At 45.0% G+C, this 22,090-nt stretch overlaps 3 protein-coding genes across 5 annotated transcripts; all 3 read left to right on the forward strand.

The window, feature by feature from the left end:
- Positions 1 to 5,101: 5,101 nt before the first annotated feature.
- LOC102718615 (amino acid transporter AVT1I-like) lies at positions 5,102 to 7,552 on the forward strand. 2 transcript variants are annotated; one of them, XM_006665017.3, is made up of 3 exons: positions 5,102 to 5,450; positions 5,542 to 6,149; positions 6,605 to 7,551. In XM_006665017.3, the coding sequence occupies exons 1-3, from the start codon at positions 5,216 to 5,218 to the stop codon at positions 7,115 to 7,117; spliced, it is 1,356 nt and encodes a 451-aa protein (XP_006665080.1). In that variant the 5' UTR covers positions 5,102 to 5,215; the 3' UTR covers positions 7,118 to 7,551. The 2 variants fall into 2 exon arrangements, with proteins under 2 accessions (XP_006665080.1, XP_040379268.1); XM_040523334.1 differs by having other exon boundaries at positions 5,102 to 6,149; positions 6,605 to 7,552.
- A 2,784-nt stretch (positions 7,553 to 10,336) lies between these two features.
- On the forward strand, positions 10,337 to 11,145 carry LOC102718893 (casparian strip membrane protein 6). The gene is made up of 3 exons (XM_006665018.1): positions 10,337 to 10,563; positions 10,692 to 10,815; positions 10,927 to 11,145. Exons 1-3 carry the CDS (start codon positions 10,337 to 10,339, stop codon positions 11,143 to 11,145), a joined length of 570 nt encoding a protein of 189 aa, XP_006665081.1.
- Positions 11,146 to 17,152: 6,007 nt separating this feature from the next.
- Positions 17,153 to 20,793, forward strand: LOC102709833 (cyclic pyranopterin monophosphate synthase, mitochondrial). 2 transcript variants are annotated; one of them, XM_040523723.1, is made up of 3 exons: positions 17,153 to 17,519; positions 18,774 to 18,901; positions 19,923 to 20,792. In XM_040523723.1, the coding sequence occupies exons 2-3, from the start codon at positions 18,800 to 18,802 to the stop codon at positions 20,496 to 20,498; spliced, it is 678 nt and encodes a 225-aa protein (XP_040379657.1). In that variant the 5' UTR covers positions 17,153 to 17,519; positions 18,774 to 18,799; the 3' UTR covers positions 20,499 to 20,792. The 2 variants fall into 2 exon arrangements, with proteins under 2 accessions (XP_040379657.1, XP_040379656.1); XM_040523722.1 differs by lacking the exon at positions 17,153 to 17,519 and adding an exon at positions 18,564 to 18,600 and having other exon boundaries at positions 19,923 to 20,793.
- Positions 20,794 to 22,090: the final 1,297 nt, after the last annotated feature.

A 22,090-nucleotide genomic window follows, 5' to 3' on the forward strand; every position in this document is an offset into this window, starting at 1 on the left:
AAGTTGATAAATTATAGTGAGGGGAAAAGACTTGTGTACTTCTTATTAACATGAAAGTAGTATCATGACTTGTTTGGTAAAGGATATTGAAGGAATAGTATTTCTTAACTTATGTACTTAGAGTACGTAAGAAAGAACAAAATGAAGCTTTTTGGGGGGGGGGGGATAAATGTGAAACTTATAAAAAAAAAATAGAGTCGTTTTGGGATGGAAGAAGCATTGGTTTTAATACTTTCATGGAGGGAATATACTATTGCATGAGTAGCAGTCATCTCAAACGCTATTGACCTATTGTGCTATATTATGATGCCGATCTAGCAAAAAAAATACTAGCAATGTCATTAAAAATCCTAAGTATTTACTAATATATGTTGTGATATCATACATCACATCCTGGATGTTTGAGTTTGCATAATCACACACACCTCCAACAATACACTAATGTTTCAAACTTTTTACGATGTTGACACTTGGTACGCTGGTACATGATATATGTCATGCGCCAGAATATGATATATCCTTAGTGACATTCATCTCTATATTCAAATACAAACATAAAATATAATATCACAATACAGAATTATATCATTTTTTACTTGTCGTTTTGAACATTGACATAGTCTTCAATACATATACCTCATCATTATTTTTAATTATATATTTATGAAAGAGTAAAACACACCATCAGTCCATAAACTTATGTTCATATCATCTAGGTTATAAACTTTGAAAATACATATTCATTTTTCCTAACCTCGTCGTCTTCTCACCAATGCAGATCGGCATGGCCGCCATCTACGCCAATACGGCCCAACCAAACAGCCTCCTGTTTTTCTCGCCGTCGGCCCATTAGCTCGTCTACAACACCAATAAGAAAAAAGTCCATCAGAGGTCCCTGAATTTGAAGCCGAGTTTGTTTTTCGTCCTTTAACCGGAATACTAGAAATGTGTACCCCTAAACTAATAGAATCTGTTCACGAAAGGTCCCTCGACAGTATTGACCTAATTTTTTACCTGTTTTGCTGACGTGGCGTCTAGTGGGTCCCACATGTCAAATTATTTTAATCTTTTTCGTTCTTTCTATTCTTTTCTCTCCTCTCTCTATTTTCTTCCTCTCCACGGCCGCGTGCTCGCTGCCGCGCGTCATCCGCTATCCGCACGCAGCTCGCTGGCCAGAAGGTATCAAATTTTACACTCTTGATATGTTAGGTACTATGAGGTATCAAATTTTACATTAAAATTTTGGTGCCTACTAAGAATTGTAAAATTACTCAAAATTTTCACCTAGAAAAAAATAATATCTCTTGGTATCTTTTTAAGTACAGTAAAATGAGCTTTGTTCCAATCCTTTCTTTTATACTACGAGTTATTAGTACCGTGAGCTACTGAAATTCTCACTTGTGGTAACCACCTCACGATCAAGTTGGTAGTAAAATTGTGAGTATTGATGATGATAGATTGAACGGTCATGATTGTATAGTACCTCGAGGTACCAGTTTGGTTGTGATTGGATAGCACGAGTGTGAATATTAGTATCTCACGGTATTAGTATCTCGGGGTACAGAAGAACCAGTGTAAAGCTTGTAAAATTGCTCTTATACATGATAATATTTGACATGATTTTACTCCTTAGTCGGGCCAGCTTGTACAGGCGTACATCGGTACATGGTAGATGAGTAGATTGCATCTGGGCCGGGCCGTCTGGAGAAAGACCAAAACGGTCACTTCCCAATTCCCATGGATCCTATATATGGGCCTGGTTGGCATCGGCGTGCTTCCAGGCCGCGCGGTTAGGCAGCGGCGCGCGCCAGTGGGCAGATCTAATACGCGATCAGTCGCGGGCGGGCACAGCGAGCGAACGTTTTTTTTTGACTGCCCCGGGTGAAAACCAGCCCACCTAAAGTACGTACACATCCTCTCTATATACACACACCACATAGTTTAGAAATATAAGATTATACCTAAAAACTCTAGACATGTAAATTTATATCTATAAACTTTATACATATAAACTTTATACACATAATCTTTATACATGCAAACTTTATATATATATATATATATTTATACATGTAAACTTTATACCCTTGAATTTTATACATGCAAACTTTATACCCATAAAGTAAAAAGAACATATACACAGCAAATGGGCCGGCCCATATACCGTATATAAAAAATGGGTCGTTTTCTCCATTGTGGGCCGAAACTGGGCCAAATCATGGGCTAGAAACAGCATTTTCAGGGGTGTTTGCGTGCGCACGCTCCGCGCGCGAGCGTCCGCCAAATAGCCTTTTCGCGCACCAGGCGCAACCATCGTCACATCGACACGTACGTCGTGCTGTGCTGCTGTGCAATGCACCTCGCCACCGTGCTGTCTTCCCTTCTACGGTGCAAATCGCTCGCTGGTGAGCTGCAAAGCAGACTAGGATACAGCTGCGGCTGCACTAACACGGTCACGATCTAGTTACGTACATATATACATGTCTGCACGCGCGGTTAGAAGAATAACTGCAGGTCTCTCTCTGCACCAACGTTATTTTCAAAGCAAACGTACTTACGAGGTCTCCTGTAAATTATTGGGTTCTCGACTCCTCCTCCGGTGGCCAGCATGCAGCTCTCAAATGGTGAACGGTCGGGGTTTGTAGTGTGTCGTACGGCTATACATGCTTTGGCGCTTTTTGCGCCCCCTCAAAAAAAAAAAAAAACGTACGTGCAAGGCGGTAATTAAAGGCAAGCCAGTTTTGGTTCGTGGCACCAACGTAAGATCGATGTACCCATTCGTCTCTGCGGCACGCAACGCTAGCGTCAGTTTCTGGTCGCCATCGACCGAGCACCAGCACCGCCGCGAGCGCGACGAATAATCAAACGATCGACCACATGCGTGCCGCAGTGATATGATGCCGCTGGCGGGCGCCGGACAAACCTTTTTCCGAGCTCTGTGGGGCGATCACGACGAAATACGCAACGATCCCATCTCGCTAAAAGGATCAGGCCGGACAGAGTCCTGGTCAGGACTACTCAGCTCAAGCTAGTAGCTCACATGGCTAGAACGCAACGGCAAGGACAAATTGGCAACGGCTCAAGCAAATCACATGTAATGGGCTAAGCTAGTGTGCATATACTCTATGGGTGTGAAATTGATGTGCCTACTAACTACCTCGCTCTCTAATCATGCTTAATTATCGGGCGTGTGTCAATATAGTGCCACGCAGCTATGACTAGGAAAATAGGAAGTGTTTAAATAGGTGCAAATTGCTTAGCTACATATTTGAAGATTTGCTACAATCTAACAAAAAGTACATAGATGTACCGATACCTTGCGGTACCAAATTATTTCATATTATTAAATTTTATGATACAAATTATTTCCTACTATTAGATCTAGCTAAACAGAACATCATAATAGACATTGTTAGATTTAACCATCAGAAATGATTTGGTACCACGAGATGTAGCTCAAATTACTTTTTATTGGACTGAAGCAAATCTATGGAGCAAATCTTAATTTTGAGACGAATGTTTTCTAAGCCGACGATAAGCATTCGAGCATGTCCTCGTGCATAGAAAAAAGGGCACATGTTGCTCTGTTTGGTCGTTTGGTAAAATGATCTTTCAGCTGAGCGGGGATGAGAACTGACTTTGGTCGAGAACGATATGTACGCCCGGGAAAAGAAGATTGACCAACGTTGTTGGTGCCGACTGGTCTATCAATAGACCGTAGGTCATTTTTTTATCAATAGAGCGGCCTGTCTCGTTCTCCTGCAAGCTCCAGCAGGTTCACGTTCTTTCTTTTATTTTATAATTATAAGCTAAATTTTAATTTTAATTTTAAAGTATTTTATTATAATTTATTTTTAACGTTTGCTTTTATATCTCTTCAAACACGTATATAACATCAAGTATCCAATCATACCAAACAATTCGTTAACGAATGCTCCGGAAATCTGCATGCATGACTCCATCCGACCATCCGGGTACAGGCTGAGCCTCACAAATCATAGGATTTGTTTGGGGAGTTTCTTCTAGCTGTAGTTTTTTTCAAAAGTTGCCTCAAACGGTCCATAACTTCTGAGAATTTATAGTTACATATTCTGAAAAATAAATTAAGAATCTAGAAGCTAGAGAAGATGGGTTTAGAAGCTTTTCATATTCTCAGAAGTTGGCTATAAGCAGCAGCTTCTTAGAATCTAAAGCTCGCCAAACAGACCCATAGTAACGATGGACACACCACTCCTAGGGCGCGTTCGTCGTAGGGGCTAAGTTATCTAAATCTACTTGTTTTTCGTGCGCATGCTTTCCGAAGTATTAAATAATACATTTTTTGTAAAAAATTTCTATAGAAAAGTTTTTTTAAATATCATATTAATCTATTCTATATTTTTTAATAGTTAATAATTAATTAATCATATACTAATCCATTACTATATTTTCCGTGCCGTATAACTAACACATCCCTCACCAACTGCCGAACGCAGCCCTAGTGTGGTTGTAAGTTGGAACATGGAATTCATCACCATGTAAAAGAAATGACCTTAGTTGCTTTTAGAATTCAAAGTATAACCTACCGTGAAGAAGACCGGAGCCGTCGCTTGCCAGAGCAAGATTATCATGGTTTTTTTTAATTGTTTTGGATTATTTCTCGCCGTGATAATCATGGTAACACGGTGAATCGCCGGTTTCATCTATGCTGGTTAATACATTTCCTTCCGGTTAGCCTCTTCCAAGGTTCAAACTTCGGAGATTCCATGAAATGGAAGAACTAAACAAACGAAGACAAACCTGAAACCCCTAGTGGATTACTGGTCCATCGCCAATTATCTGAAAGCTACTTAAGCACACGTGGAAGACGTAAAACCACCGGCTCGGCTTTAGCTGCAGTCTGCAGATCACCTCGCTGCATTGCACGGCAGTAGTGTTGCTCTTCGACTTCGCGTGTACCGCGCGGGCGCAACACGCCAGATTTTCACACAAAATCATGTGCTGATGTGCGTGGTCATCCTCGTCTCGTGGCCACGGGGTAAGGTGGTGAACAGCAGCGCCGTTTTCGCCTTTATATATACAGAGCCCGGCCGCGAGGGAGGCCGCCGCAACAGCACCAACTTGTGCGTGCTCTTCTGCTCCTCTGTCCCGTACTCCCCGTCGCACGTTTCTGCAGCTGCAGCTTCCCCGTCGAGCACGCGTGCAGGGGAGGTAGTAGCCGCTAGCCGGAGACAAGATGGTCATTGGCGGAGCCGGAGCAGATGGTGGTGGTGGCTTGCCGGAGGGCAGCACCGCGCAGCCGGACTTCGAGGAGCCCCTCCTCCAGGCCCACGCCGCCGTGCCGGCCCGCGGCAAGCAGGAGCCGGCGGAGCGCGACCACGAGGCGCAGTGCTCGCCGCAGGCCGACGTCGACGACGACGGCGGCGCCACCTTCGTGCGCACCTGCTTCAACGGCCTCAACGCGCTATCAGGCGAGTAGAGAGAACGAGTCGATCTTTGGTCGTGGAACTGTTCGTTCGGTTTGGTGTAATGTAACACGAATTGATCTTGGTTTGGGTTCAGGTGTTGGGCTACTGTCGATTCCGTACGCCTTGTCGGAGGGCGGGTGGCTGAGCCTGGTGCTCCTGCTCGCCGTCGCGATGGTCTGCTTCTACACCGGCCTGCTCCTGCGGCGGTGCATGGCCGCGTCGCCGACCGTGCTGGGTTACCCGGACATCGGCGCGCTCGCGTTCGGCGCCAAGGGACGGCTCGCCGTGTCGGCGTTCCTGTACGCCGAGCTCTACCTCGTCGCCATCGGGTTCCTGATACTGGAGGGGGACAACCTGGACAAGCTGTTCCCGGGCACCAGCCTCAGCGTCGGCGGGCTCGTGGTGTCCGGGAAGCAGCTGTTCGTCGTGCTCGTCGCCGTCGTCATCCTGCCGACGACGTGGCTGAGGAGCCTCGCCGTGCTCGCGTACGTGTCGGCCAGCGGTGTGCTCGCGTCCGTCGTCGTGGTTTTCTGCGTGCTGTGGGTAGCGGTGGTCGACGGCGTCGGGTTTCACGGGAAGGGGAGGATGCTGAATGTCAGTGGCCTGCCTACTGCTCTTGGTCTATACACGTTCTGCTACTGCGGCCATGCCATATTCCCCACTCTGTGCAATTCCATGAAGGAAAAGGACAAGTTCTCCAAGGTGAGTTGCCTACTGTTTTGATGTCACTAAACTACTGAAGGCTAACTAGTGAATTTGAGTTCTTTTATTTCGTTTAACTTCATTTATTGATACTGAACTCTGATTGTGAAGTAACCTTGAATATGTTTAGTAGTGAAAACTGTCCTGCACATTGCAGCAGCAATGCCAAGATGCATCAAATAGCTGCGAAGTTACCACATACTTGTTGCTTGACAAAAGAAATGCTCTAATTCTTATTTCAACCGTACAATTATGCAATGAATATGACGCTAAATTGTCGATACCTCTCTGAAATTGAAAATGTCTGACAATGACTGAACAGTAGTAAGTAGTACAGTATCCAGGGCAACTAAAGTCAGCTCATTTTTCCTTTTCCTTTGAACGAGAATTAAGGTATCTCGTTTTACCACCCTTCACTGAACTGTGTGTCTTCTACTCCGGTTCTACCTGCATAGGTACTGGTCATATGCTTCGTCGCCTGCACCCTCAACTACGGATCCATGGCCATACTCGGCTACCTCATGTACGGCGACGACGTCAAATCTCAGGTGACACTAAACCTCCCGGAGGGAAAGATCAGCTCCAAGCTGGCGATCTACACGACGCTGATCAACCCCTTCTCCAAGTACGCACTGATGGTGACCCCGGTCGCGACGGCGATCGAGGAGAGGCTGCTGGCCGGCAACAAGAGGTCCGTCAACGTGCTGATCAGAACCCTCATCGTCGTCAGCACGGTGGTCATCGCCCTGACGGTCCCCTTCTTCGGCCACCTCATGGCGCTCGTCGGCTCGCTGCTCAGCGTCATGGCCTCCATGCTGCTCCCGTGCATCTGCTACCTCAAGATCTTCGGCCTGACGCGATGCGGCAGGGCCGAGACCTTGCTGATCGCCACAATCATCGTCCTCGGCTCGTTGGTTGCCGCGACGGGGACGTACTCTTCTCTGAAGAAGATTTTCTATGAGTTCTGAAGTCAAGACTCAGGAGCTGGAGCTGCACATCAATGTCCTAATTGGTGTACGTTTTTGTAGCAAGGCAATTCCTTGTCGCATCTCAACGTCAGCGCTCAGCAGAGTAGTTTGATTAAATCGAGAAATTCTGTAGAGGAGACAGGGTAGTACAGATAAGAAGGGTGCTACATTTGGGCATCGTAAGTATGTCTTAGCTATTGATCTTCTATTTCTGCAGCTAGAAATACAACTAGTCAAAATGCCAAATGATATTATAGGAGATCACTCCATCCGAAGTTCTGTTGTATCTTGTTAGAACCTGCATGTGTTGAACCATTTTATTACAGCTGTCGCCTGTCTGGATTTTGTTGCTCATTGCTTTCAAATATTTGGGCTGAACTCTTAACAGATCACGATTGTCTCTTTGGAAAAAAGAAACTTTGGAGTAAATTAAGTCAACAACTTTAGGTGGATTTTATTGTTTTTGATCATACTGATTTGTTTGGTTCAACTGAAGATAAACTCTCGCAAACCATCCCTTGACTTATGTTGTAGATGTTTTTTTCCTTTTTGCTACTTAAGAAGATGTTCCACTCCTTTCTTACATGTCATGCAAATAGTTTCGAAAAATTTTGAAGAAAATGACAACATAGGTCAATATGGACAAAAGAACCTCCGCACTTATGTTTCAGGTCACGAAAACAGACATGAATCGGACACAAAATTACCGAAGTTGCATAAGAAAAGCAAGAGTAACACAGTCACGCAGGCTCAATATCAGGATGATAAGCTGAAGAAGCTACAATAAGAACTTCATCGTGTTAAGGAAGAGGGGTACATACAGAGATGCAGGTAGTCATCTACTAGTACAATTTGATTGGCAACAAGCATCAGCAATTGCAGGATCACATGACCCAACCACCGAATTGGAATTCATAGTTCAGAAAGGATTACTTTTTGCTCGCAAAAGCAATTCCTTTTCCCAACTAGGGGCGACTACACTTTACTACTATGAGAGATGAGAGTCATGAGGCACAGAAACGGAAGAGCTGCAGAGAAGGGGAACGCAACGCAAACTCGAGTCGCTCGCACGCAGAATCAATCAGAGCGAGATGAAGCCTTCCTTGACGAAGAGCGCGAAGAGGAGGACGATGAAGCCGGCGGCGATGCACTGGGTGCTGGACACCAGTGTCTGCTCGTACGCCAGCAGCGTCACGGCGGCGCCGACGCACCCGATCAGGAACCCGCTCAGATTCCGGTCCATGCCGCTTCGCTCGATCCCCGGCTCGCCTCGGCTTCGGATGCAGAGGTCGGGGGGGATTAAAGCTGCGAGGTCAACGGCTTTGGTGACGACGAGAGGGCATGGACCATGGCGCTCTAAGCTTATGGAGGGTTTGGAAGGCCGTCGGTGACGTTTTCGCGGCTGGGAAGCGGCATTTTGCGGATGGAGCCCACAAGTTTCAGTTTTCAACGCCAGTTTTTTTCGGTGCCATGTTTAGTTCCAAAAATTTTTTTTATCGAATTTTTGAACATCTAAATGAAACATTAAATATACATGAACATTAAAACTAATTACATAGTTATGAAAAAATTTGTGAGAAGAATCTTTTAAAACTAATTAGTATATAATTAACCATAAGTGCTATATTAACTAACATGTGCTAAGGACTGATTAATTAGACTTAAATATTCGTCTCGTTGTTTCTAGATGAAATCTATAATTTGTTTTGTAATTAAACTACGCTTAATACTTTAAATGTATAACCGTACGCGTCGACGTGACTACGCTTAATACTTTAAATGTATAACCGTACGCGTCGACGTGACGTCCTCCTAAAAATTTTTTTGGAACTGAACGGTTTGGGATCAGAGCAGAAATTCAGTTGGAAATTACTTTGTTTATCCATGTAATTAGAGGTGTTAACGGAGCGGATTCGGACGGATAGTTCTCATACCATATCTTAAACCATATTTTTTAAGCGGATGCGGAGCGGGTGCGGATGTTTTCAGATACGGATGCGGATTGTTGCGGATGTCGGAAATGGTGCGGAGTCGGTGCGGAGTCAGCTCGGAAACGTATTATTATGACCGGATGTAATATGTACATGTAATCAATACATTGTCATTCAATATTGAATTAAAAATACTTGGGCTATTGATGGGCTTTTAGTTAAGTACTTTGTGGGCTAAAAACTCGGATTACCGCTAAAAAGTCTATCGGATAATCCGGTAAGAAAATCGGATAATCCACATCACCGAATATTGATAATACCATATCCGTATCTGAATCCGTAACTCAATATTCGAATCCAACTCTACATCTGCTGGATAGCTGTAAACCCCTACCATATCCTCAATTTAAACGCATCCGATCCGTTAACATCCCCACATAATTGATCTCGGTACGTAAGGTCAAGAACGCGCCTGACTTTTATTCTTTTGTGGCCCATCTCATGTTGAAAGAGATTCTGGGCTTACTTTCTACCAGGCCCTTGGGCTAACACTATCATACTATGCGGGCTTTCCAGCCCAGCCTGGCCCATTTGACCATGAGTGCTAGTCAACCCTGGTAAGCGCTGTCCAGGTTCCAGGAGGTTGTGTCCTGGATTTGAGGGAAGCACTGGTATATATGCCTTCATCAAAGACAGCGCATCGCGTTGGCGTTATCTTGAACTGCTTCAACGATGATACCCTAAACAGCATCATACAACTACTCACTACCCAGACGACGATCTCCTGAATTTGAGCCTTCAAACGTTCAGACTTCAGACTTTCGGAGTGTACCAAAAGTAGAAACAGATGGTTGAACCTCGACATTGTACTGTGCCTTAGTTCGAGCAGAAATATTTTGCAACTTGGCACGTGGCCTCACTCGAGCAAGTAAGAGTAGGTGCAGAGTAAGCCAATGCCAAGGTGTGCTTTAGTAGGTGTTACAAAATTAAGTGTCAAAGCCACCTAAATCACCACCCTTGGTCCCTGCTGCATGATCGAGTGATTGACCAAACAGACTGTTGGTGTTGTTAGCAGAAAAATGCTGCTTTATCTATTGAGAGCTCCAAAAAACTGTCATGTATAAGAAGGTCGAGCCACATGCAGGTTCTCTCAAGCGATTAAGAAGCAATTAATCAGGCAACCTCACGTAATCTGAGTTTGCAACGATCACTGAGCTTTAGCAACAAATATTGCAGCTGTTGCTGTCATTCTAGCTAGCGAGGGAGCTTGCTACTCGGAGCGCGTGTCATGGCGAAGGACGCGGTGGCGGAGCACGGGGAGAGCTCGAAGGCGCCCCTGGTGGCGGCGGCCGGCGTCAACCGCGCCGTCGCGGTGGTCGACATCTTCCTCCGGTTCATCGCCATCATCGGCACTGTCGGTAGCGCCATCGCCATGGGCACCACCAACGAGACGCTCCCCTTCTTCACGCAGTTCATCCAGTTCGAGGCCAAGTACAGCGACCTCCCGTCCTTCACGTAAGCTTGGCACATCACTCAGCTCAGCTCCACAGCCCGATCCTCACGTACCCTAGCCTGTTACTACTGCAACTCCCGCAAGCACGCAGACAGAAAGCTAGAAACTGGTGGATCTTTTGCTCGTGCAGGTTCTTCGTGGCGGCGAACGCGGTGGTGTGCACGTACCTGGTGCTGTCCATCCCGCTGTCCATCGTGCACATCATCAGGCCCCGGGCGCGGTACAGCCGGCTGTTCCTCGTCTTCTTCGACACGGTGAGCAAACGATCGATGTCGACGATCGACGACGTTAATTAGTTGCTGATTGCTCCAAATTACTCCCTGTTTCGTGATGGAAAATATATATGTGCCGTCGCATATATGCAGGCGATGCTGGCTCTGCTGACGGCCGGCGCGTCGGCGGCCGCGGCGATCGTGTACCTGGCGCACAAGGGCAACGTGCGGGCCAACTGGTTCTCGATCTGCCAGCAGTTCGACTCCTTCTGCGAGCGCATCTCCGGCTCGCTCATCGGCTCCTTCGCCGCCATGATCCTGCTCGTCGTGCTCATCACCCTCTCGGCGTTCGCGCTCGCCAGGCGCCACTGACGGACGATCATCCTGCTCCTGCAGCCCGGCCAGCGGGGGATCCATCTTGCGTGCACCAAAATTAATGCACGTTTTTCTTTTCTTCCCTTTTGCTTTAGCTGTGTGTGTTTCCTTTCATAAATGTAGTAAGCAAGCACGTTTGAATATTTTTGGATGGGAACTCAGTAAATTAATTACGTGGAGTACTCTGGAATTCGGTAATACTCTTTTTATTAGATGACGTCATTGATTTTCTAGGTACATTTGACAGTTTTTCTTAATAAACTTCTATCCCAATTAAAAAACTTCTATTAGTATTTTTTCTTCGTTGTGATTGGATTTATTATCAAGTATATTTTAATTATAACTCATAGTTGAATAAGACGAATGATAAAATATACGCTAAAAACTTAACGCGTTATCTATTAAAATACGGATGGAGTCGTACGCTACATGTGATAGAAAAATTGTCAAGTGTATGGCCTGCTATGGACCGTAAAATATACCAGCCTGAGATTTGTTCTGATCCAACAAAAAGTACCTCGAGGTACCAAATCGTCTCCCACCGTTGAGCTTTACTCTCATCCTTCCTTTTGTACCACGAGGTACTAGTACTATGAGGTACTAAAATCCTTACTCAAGCTATCCAACTCACGATCAAGTTAATACTAAAATTCCGATTATTGGTGATGATAGATCGAACGATCACGATTATATGGTACCTCGAGGTACCAGTTTGGTCATAGGGCGGATATAGCTCAAGTGGCATATTAGTACCTCGAGGTACTGGTACCTCGCGGTGCAAAAGGAAGGATGTGAGTAAAACTCCTTACCATTGGATCTAGTTTAGTAGGATGTGTACGGTGAGAACCAGCGATCAGAAACAATTTGGTATTGCGAGGTACTGATACCTCGAGGTTCTTTTTATTACTTTTTGTTGGACTGGAACAAATCTATCTTTAAATCCTCCATTACAAGATCAATACCACAAATCCAAACATCACCTGTCTTTTATTTGGAAGTCACTCAAAATCATAGTATCTTCAATTATCTCTCCTTGGAGATTCCCCTACTAAATTCCATTCAATTTTCATACGACCAAAACCCTATCTCAAATTTTCCATAAAAATTAAAAATCACATATATTCAAAATTGGACTGAAGAGACTTCGACCCATCTCTCTACCCATCCTCCATCCTTCCTCTGGCCCAACGAGGCTTGCCCATATATCCTCTGCTTTGTTCTCTCTTGCGTGCGTAAGCATCTTCGGTCACCTGCCAACAGCCGCAAGTCACACAACTAATTCCTCTTGTCCATTTGTCGCACGCATATGCACAAGTTCCCACGTGTCAACATCCTACGCACACAAGCTCTAGTTAGCCAAAGCTCAAGGACCCTCCTTCCCCCGCCGAGCATTGCCTCCCTACCTTCTCTTTCACTGCGCCTTCTCTCCTGTCACCACAACCAAACTACAGTACAAAATTTGTTGCCCTCATTGTCCCTCGTTTCAAATTAACGTGACATCACCTTCCCCATGTTAAACTCTGACTTTCCCCTTTTCGTCCTTGACGAGAATGTCACTGGAGCTCACCAACGCCACCGCCTCATCGTACTACTCTGCTTCGGCCACCACTGACCGCACAACGCACTTCTCTCCATCCTGCATCATCGTCGGTTGCATAGGCACCCGCTGCCACCACACGTTGCCGACGGCAGGCCAAGACCAACCTAGGCTTGCGCATCGTTAGTGTGAAAGAGAAGCTTAACATGTAGCTACATTTTTTTGAAGAAGCAATTTCTGAGAATTGTTATGTGTTCTTCAATGTGAGAATTGAACATGTTATATCTTTTGATCTGAATAAGAATTCGAGAATCCGAGGATTGTTACCTGTGTTGTTCAATTTGGATGTCAATATGAGATCTGAGAATATCTTTTTCTCTAAATTAGTGATTGTTTGTAATAATTTACAATGCACCAAACATGGTTTTATTCTAATCCAAGTCAAATTTACAATGCACTTGTAGGCGAGCACGCTAAGAACCATGGGGCCTATCGATGCCTTCACCATGGGTCACCCTCTCCTTTTCCTGCCCGCCTTCAAACCCTAGGCTCAAACCCATAGCAGCATGGGGAACGGTGAGGCAGATGTTTGCAAGGGGTGGGGGTGGTATGGCTGGCGGTTTGATGCCCATAGGTGGTTGTCGTGGTGTGACACCACTCCTGATTTAACATATTTTACCTTGACTTAAAAGTGAAGAACATATTAGATGTAGAGGGTTGGTTTTCACCTAATCCAACTACTTCCAAGGAGTCAAAACATTCGTAGCATATGAAAGAAAAAATAAACAAGTACAAAAACAAATAGAGAAAAAAGAGGGATAGATACAAATAGAGCAATTCACACGTGGGGTGACAGAAAATAAAAGCTTAGCAGATTGGAGGGTAATTCATGATACGGCTGCAAATTTGGTGGTAAATACTCTCCCTGTTTTTTCTATTAACGTTATTAATTTTAGCATTTGATTGTTTGTCTTATCCTCACTTCTATATCCTCACTTTTTAGATCCAACGGTACATAATAGTTTGTCTCAAAATCAAGAGCTCAACGGTACATAACAGTTTGTCTCAAAATCAAGAGCTCGGATTGTCCGCGTCGTCCCTCACCCATCTACCCTAGCAACGTGCCCTCCCCTTCCGTCTGCCCCAGCGCCGCCTGGCTCCGCCCCTCATGCTGCCTCCACATCGCCCGCGGCACCTCCACCGCATCGCCACTCCTCCACCGCCTGCGCTGCCTCCGTCGTCGTCGCCGCTAAATTTTGTATTATATACGTATATATATTATTTAAATTATAAACATGTGTGTGTTCAGATTAACTCACAGGTGATTGCGGGTGCTATTTTTCTACCCTATAGTTAGGGGTGGATACAAAGCTCGTGGCTTGTTAGCTCGCTCGACTAGTGACAAACTCGGCTCGACTCGACTCGGCTCATTTTATTTTTCTAACGAGCCGAGCTAGCATTTTAGCTCGTTAGAGATAACGAGTCAGCTCGAGCTGGCTCGTGAGCTGCTCGTGAGCCTAACAAGCTAGACCAAAGACACAAGATTCACCGGTGTTCATTGATTTCACCATAGAATGCATGTGTTCAGTACTTCATAGGTTCACCATGTGATTTGTTGGTTCAAACTTTAATATTTGAATACAATTTCATATGATTTACATGTTTGAAATAAAAATTTGCTTGTATAACCTATTGAAAAATTATTTATATTAACTTTTTATGCATGGCTCACGAGCCTAACGAGCCAGCTCGAGCTTTATAACAAGCCGAGCCGAACTGGGTATTTAGCTCGTTACGATAACGAGCCGAGTCGAGCCAGCTCGTTATCTTAACGAGCTGGACCGAGCCGAGCTGAGCCGAGCCGAGCTAGCTCGTTATCCAGCCCTACCTATAGTGCACCAACCGTAATTCTCACTTCTACATCCTCACCTCTTAGATCCAACGCTCTATAATAGTCTATCTCGAAATCAAATGGTTCAGATCGTCCGCGTCATCCCTCACCCAGTCTACCCTAGCAACATGCCCTCCCCTTCCCTTCGCCCCGCTCCGCCCCTCACGCCGCCTTCACACCGCTCGAGCCGCCGCTCCTCTACCGCCTGCGTCGCTACCGTCGTCGTCGTCGCCGCCCTCCACGCCGCTCGCGCCGCCTCTGCCCCCCATCTACCCCGTCCGTCCTCCCCTCCCCACCACTTGCGCCACCACGGCCACCCCAACTAGTGCATGCTAGATTCGGCAGATCCACCGCACCGCCCGTGCCAGCAGATCCGCGACACCGCCCATCACCGTGCGGCAGATCCGCACCGCCCCGTCCACAGCTTCACCACGCCGCCAGCCCCTCCACCGTGCCATCCCCGACGCCGCCGTCGCCATCCCTGTTGTTGCCGTCGCCCGGCCACTCCCGTCGTCACCCCGCCATCCCCACCGACGGTGAGCCACCCCTCCCATCCCCGTCGCCGCTGTGATGCCTATTAGTGGTTTGGTGAGTTTCTATTACGTTGCCTGAGTTTCTACTCCAATTAGGTAATTATGCATATTAAAATCTTGACCTGCAGGCCTCTGCATGGCTCATCACATTTTTCTATCGCGCTGTTCTAGGAGCTTGAGTCCAAGTTTGCATGTTCCTTCGTTGCTAGAAATCCATTTCAATGCCAATACTAGAAGTCTTGTTAAGAGGCATAGGGTTTAGATATTAGAACTCTCTCTCTAAAAAAGAATCTAGATATTAGATATACATAACTGCCCCTCTTGTTTGGTAATTTGGTTCGTAATATTCCCTCATTGCTTACTGGTTAGTATACTCTGCTTGAGTTATTATTCTTGCTTGGATGATCATGTACCATAAGACCTCAACTCTATATGTATACTCTGTTTTTCTCTATTAGACCAAATCTACTCTGGTCATAAAAATCACACAACTATACTTTTTGGATTTTTTTATAGTGAGTACATTATCTCAATTGGGTACATCACATGGTACATACCTGTTTGGTGGAGATTGATGGATTTCATCTAATCAACAATGTTTGCACGTGGAAGATTGATGGCATATGCAAACTTTTTTTTTCTGATTTTAAAATTGATGGATTTTCGTCACCTTTTTGCTTGTTTTTACCCGCATCTTTTTTTTCCAAACTACTAAACAATTCGTTCTTTTTGCAAAATGTTACTTAGTGTTGGTTAACTCCCTTGTTTGTACTTAAACTGTATTCTTCATGTCAGCTTATTTTTAGTTCTTTTTTCTTAATTTTTACGCACGGTTTATGGTTTATGAACTGCTAAACGATAAGTTTTTGTAAAAAGTTATATGTAAAAATTTTCATTATCCCATATTTATAAATAGATATTTAACTTTACACCAGGAAAGAACACAATTACACAAATAACTATAATTAACATCTAATAATTTTATATCTTTCATATTAGCATGTTGTTGTCTATCGCCAAGACGGGAATGCCACGGCCTTGGCTTGAAGCGGTGAGTGGTCGGACATGATAACTGGATTGCACATCTACTGTTAGCAATTGCAACTTGCGAAAACAATACACTATACATGTTAATCAAATCTTTGGCAATCACGCCCTTCTCATATGGGGTCATGCAGGGGCGGAATTGGGCCTAAGCCCACTCTTGGAAACTATTTTAGTGGACTAATGTGTTCGGGAGGTAGGTTGTTATCTGACACAGAAAACACGGTAATAGATTAGTATATGATTAATTAATTATAAAAATTAGAAAAATGAATTAAGCTTAATTTTTAAAGCAACTTTCATATAGAAAATTTTAACAAAAAATACACCGTTTAGCAGTTCGAAATGCATGCGCTTGAAAAACGAGAGAATCTGAGGTTGTCAAGGGGGAAGCTAACGAGGCATAATACCTATATATATTTTCCAAAAGTTCATTTCCAAAAATTTGAAACTCCAGTGGCCCAGTGCTACTCGTTCGGGCGAGCCCCGCTCATGGCCTCTCAAAGCCTAGGTTCCCACTTTCCAGCCCAAATAGCCTATCACAGGAGAGAATACCAAAACCCTAATATACTCGTGTACTCTTCCCCTCTGTGGCAGCGGCGACGGCGCTTGTCCATAGCAGCACCACAGCAGCGGCAGAGCAGCAGGGCGTTGCAGCGAAGCGACAGAATTCGGTGACGGAGCGGCATGGCGCGACACTCGGCCGGCGGCCCCCTAACCTATGTAGCTTGATTCCCAAAGCTTGACCCAATGCAAGTTAAGTTTTTCCCAAAGCTTTCATATAAAATTTAACTGTATATCACTTTATTTAGATGTCTTCAACAAAATATCACCCTCTAGCGTATTTTTGTAAAAATATCACCCTTCATCTAACATTTTTAACAAAATACCACCTCACCGTATTGAAAGGTGTATTCTCATTTTTTTTCATCAAAAAAATACACGAAATGTCCAGAAATACCCTCTTCTATTCTGAATAGACGTACTGGGCCTACTGGCTGGACAGATCTAGCGTCGGCTCGTCCTCCCATCAGGCAGCCACGCCCGACGCCGCCTTCCCCCAGTTCCCCGCCGATCTGCACGGTCGCCGCCGGCTTCCCCGGCCGCCGCTGCCTTCTCCCTCCGCCGGACCCGTGGCCGCCGCCCCCTCCTCCGTCAGCGCCCCCCCGGCCGCCGCCGCCTCCCCCTGCAGCCGCGGCCAGGCTGCGTCCTCAGGCCCGGCGGCAGGTCGCCGCGGCCACCCCCCTGCAGCCGCGCCATCCCCGACCGCCGTGGCCAGCTCGCCGCCTCGGGGCGGCGCCGGCAAATTCTCCTCCCCCCGGCAGCGGCAGTACCCGGCCGTCGTGCTGCCAGCTCTCCTCCCCCGGTAAGCCCTATTTCAATTTTAGTGCTCTAAATTTTTTGATTAGTTAGTATACTGCTACGATTTTAGTTAGTGCATTTCCCTGAATTTAGTGTTTAGTTGCATGGTAGAACCTAGAAATTAATTTTTGGAGTAAGAAATGACTTTAGTTGCCGCTTATTATACTGAATTTAACGTTGATGACACAAATTCATGTATAATATTATTTATTATATGATGATGAATGCCTGGGATTTAATTTTAATGTTTGCAAATCAGCTGAATGGATGCATTTTAATGTTTGCAAATAATCTGAATGGATGCTCTGTCCACCTGGGTGCTGTTTGTTTTTTTGCTGGGCGTTCTTTCGGCCTGGAGGTGGACAGGCTGCCATGCTTTTAAATTGAGCAGGGGCATTTTAGCCATGGTGTTATCGAATGCTTATGTTTTTCTATATGGATGCATTTTGTTCACAATATAAAAATATTATATTTGATGGTATCAGGCTAAATATATATGCAGATCATACTATTTGCACTTTACAATATAATATTTGATATATAACTTGGATCGATTTTAAGCCTGAATGCATTTTATATGATAATAAATTTAACAATTGATATAGTTGACACTGTAGCATTAGCACGGGCACATTACTAGTCTACTAAATAGTGCACCAACTACAGTCCTCACTTCTACATCCTCACGTCTCAGATCCATATCAGCCTGTCTTCGAATCAATGACCCAGATCAACTTTGGTCCCCTTCTGCTTATCACGTGGGCCCACCGGCCCCTCTCACCCTCTCATCCTAACAGCTGCCTCTCCTGAACCCTAGCCGTCGTTGAACTGCTGCAGCCGTATCCACCGTGCCGCTCCCGCCTCCTCTCTCGCCTCCGCTTCTGGCCTGCCTCCGTTGGCGCCTCCGCTCCCAACCTCGCCTCCAACACCGTCGCCTCCAGATCAGTAGGGGGGCTCGAGGAGGTGGGGCTAGTGGTGATGAGTTGAAAGGTGGGGCAGCGGGCTCTTCGGTGCGCAATCTGCACCCGTCGGTTCATCCCCTCTCGAGTGTGCTCCTCAATCTATGCCTCACCTTCATTTTACCGGTGAGCCCCTGTCGACCTGTCCTGCTGCTGCCACCATCTTCTCTTTCTGCAGCCTGGAGCTCTTCTCGAGTGGCACTGATCTCGGCATTGTTTATGCAGCGAGTGCCATGTTCTAAAATTTATCTGTGTTGTCTGTTCACGCAATCACACATTTGGCAATTCCTTGTTTGCAGAAGCATTGCAGGCTAACTTGATTACAATGTCCATCTTCCGCTCCCTTCTTCCAACAGTACCAAGAAAGAATGGTTGGAGATGCTTTGTTACTGGGTTTCCTTCCGATACTATAGCGGAGCTCAACAAGGTCAGGGATTTCATTTCTATGTCCGCTCTAAAAATGTTACCTTTTGTCGCTATGATCTTTAAGCTATTCAAGTAAGCTAGTTGACATGAATGTGTATGTTTGTGGCTTGATGCCTTGTTTAACATCTACTACAAAATCGTTGCATTCTTTTCATTTGGTGTTACTGACATGAAGCTCGCGAGTTCAATATGATATATGTAATCTCATCCTTATGTAATTGACATTTTGATATCTTTGGGTTGGGATACCCCAATTTGCAGTGAAACCATATGATTTTAAATACAGATCACATTGATATTACCTGTTGAAAGTGGAAATAGAACTGTTAACTGAACTCAATATTGCTCATCTATACCTCAACTATCACCTCATCAGATAAGTGCTAATATATGCCTGACCTATAAGCTGGTGATTTATGTACTCTTTTTAACAAGTTACTATAATTGATAACATGCTCCCCATTTTTGCTTGCTATTCAATAGAATCACCCCCTTTGCATTAGCATTTCGTTCTCCTTTTCTTTTTGTCGCGGAGAAGTGAAAAGCTTTGTGCAGACTATCCTTATGAAAATAATTTGCATCAATATTCCCCTGGGTATGATGGTCCAGTTTTGAGCTTCAAGTGAACCAGCATAAACTCCATATGATTTATCTGTGCACTCAACCACTCAATAAACTATTGAAGTTACAAAGAGAAAGATACCCTATCAAATTTGCAAGTAACCAGCAAAACAGCAGGAACAAAACAGTCGAGATCTTACCGTATGTTGATGCACTTTTGAGTTCTTTCCATTTTTTTATCTATACCTTCAATAATTCACAGTATGGCATTTTTGTTTTACTTTACAAATTTTGTGTGATTTAGAACTTGCCATCTTGATTGTTTTGTTTAATTTACAAAGTAAAAGCAAAATATACATGTAGATCTGTAACTTGGTCTTGTGCAGCACTGCCATAAATAGTTTCCTTTGTTATTTGGCATTCAAATAACTGAGTAATTATCTCAACACTTGCAATACCAGGAAATGGAATCTGTGTTTGGTGAGTCTCCTGCACCCAGTCCTTTAGGTTCATCTCCTCCTCAGCAACCAGCAAGACCCACTAATGGATCTGGGGGTGGACAACCAGTGCTTACTCATGTTGATAGCAGTGGCCAGGCAAAGATGGTTGATGTCTCCTCCAAAAACGACAGCACAAGAGTTGCTGTAGCCACTTGCAGGGTCTTGCTAGGCCAGAAGGCATTTGATTTGGTAGCATCAAACCAGATTGCCAAAGGAGATGTTCTAACTGTCGCAAAGATTGCTGGAATAACTGGTGCGAAGCAAACCAGCAACCTCATACCATTGTGCCATAACCTTAATATTTCCCATGTTCGTGTTGACCTTACTCTTAATGAAGAAGATTCTAGTGTTATGATAGAAGGAGAAGCTTCAACCAATGGCAAGACAGGGGTTGAGATGGAAGCAATGACAGCGGTAGCCATTGCTGGTCTCACAGTTTATGACATGTGCAAAGCTGTTTCAAAGAACATTTGCATAACAGACATCTGTCTCCAACACAAATCTGGTGGAAAGAGTGGAAGCTGGTCAAGAAGTTAGACACTTCAATAGTTGTCGTTGGTATATGAATCACAACAATGGCTTGGGTACAAAGTTTCATAGCTACCCTACCGATAAGTTTTGAGGCCTTAATAAATGCTTATTAGAATACTTTTACTTCTAGTAATTAGATTAATTTTACTGCGTAATGTTGCACGATTCATTGTTTAATTATTTTAGGATAACTGGATGTTGTGAAATGCACCTCCCTGATGTGGTATTAGTTCCGTCACTTGTCACTGCATTTATATAAAATGATATAGTGATATGCACATGACCACATGTGGACGTAAAGTAGTTAACAGGTAAGGATAATTATGTTGAGATATTTACCGTACTGTGTATGAAGAATTGCAGGAGCACAACCATTTATGGTCTGTTGCTCGTATGTCTCTAGCCTGGCCCCTCTCTTCCATCTAGGTTGAGTTTGGCCTGGCTAGGGGATACACATATAGAGATGGCAACGGGTAAATACTCATTGGGTATTGCTATCCCATACCTATATCCACAAGTAAAATTTCGTACCATTAAAATACCCATACCTGTCACGGGTAAGAAAATTTTTCCATATCCAATACCCGCTTGGGTAAAACTTACCCGTCGGGTCATCCATATACCCGCAAAAGTTCAAAACAATCTAAATATCACAGTTTCCATATAGGATATGCATAAACGCTAGATACTTAGGACATCACATATTCATATGGTTTAAATACCTATGGTTTTAATTAATTAGGCTAACCTGATATTAGGCCATGAGATGCATTTAAACTTGTGGGTATTTATTATCCATGGGTAAACGGGTATGGGGATCATAAGAACGTTTCTATACCCCGCGTACCCATCGGGTGAAAGTATTGGCCCAATTACTTACCCACGGGTAATATATTTAGCTCATACCTATACCCTATGGAGTAAATACCCATCGGGTCGCGGTCCCCACTGCCATCTCTACACACATGTAGGTGTTTGGTTTATATGCATAAGTTCGGCCTGACTAGCATTAGATTGTGTTTGGTTGTTTGCATGAGAAATATGGTTTGGAATATATTTTATTTGGTTGGTTGCATAGAGATTACCCTCTAGATTTCATATATTAATTAAAAAAATGGAACAAATTTAAGTGCCAAACAATAAAGAAAATAAAGAAAACAAAAATAGTAGCACATTGCAGAGAAAAATCGTCATCCTCAGCTTGCTTTCCCCTCTAGCTCACCGGCACGCCCGCCTCCCCTCCCTCCGCCGTCGCCGCTCGCTCCCCCCCTTTGCCGTCGCCTCACCGGCGTCGCTCGCCTCCCCTCCCTCCACCGCCACCCTCTCCCTCGCCCTCCGCCGCTGCTCGCTCCTCTCCCGCCCTCTGTCGTCGCCTCACCGTCACTGCCCGACTCCCCTCCCTCCGCCGCTGCCCTCTCCCCTGCTCTCCCCCGTCCTCCGCCGTCACCTCACCGGCGCGGCCCGACTCCCCTCCCTTCACCGCCGCCCGCTCCCCCGCCCTCCACTGCCGCTCGCTCCTCTCCCCTCCATCGTCGCTCCCTACTACTGCTCGGCTTCTTCTTCCTCTCGATAGATCTGGCGTTGCTCAAGGAGCTGCC

Source organism: Oryza brachyantha, chromosome 4 (genome assembly GCF_000231095.2).
Source record: "Oryza brachyantha chromosome 4, ObraRS2, whole genome shotgun sequence".
Classification (NCBI taxonomy): domain Eukaryota; kingdom Viridiplantae; phylum Streptophyta; class Magnoliopsida; order Poales; family Poaceae; genus Oryza; species Oryza brachyantha.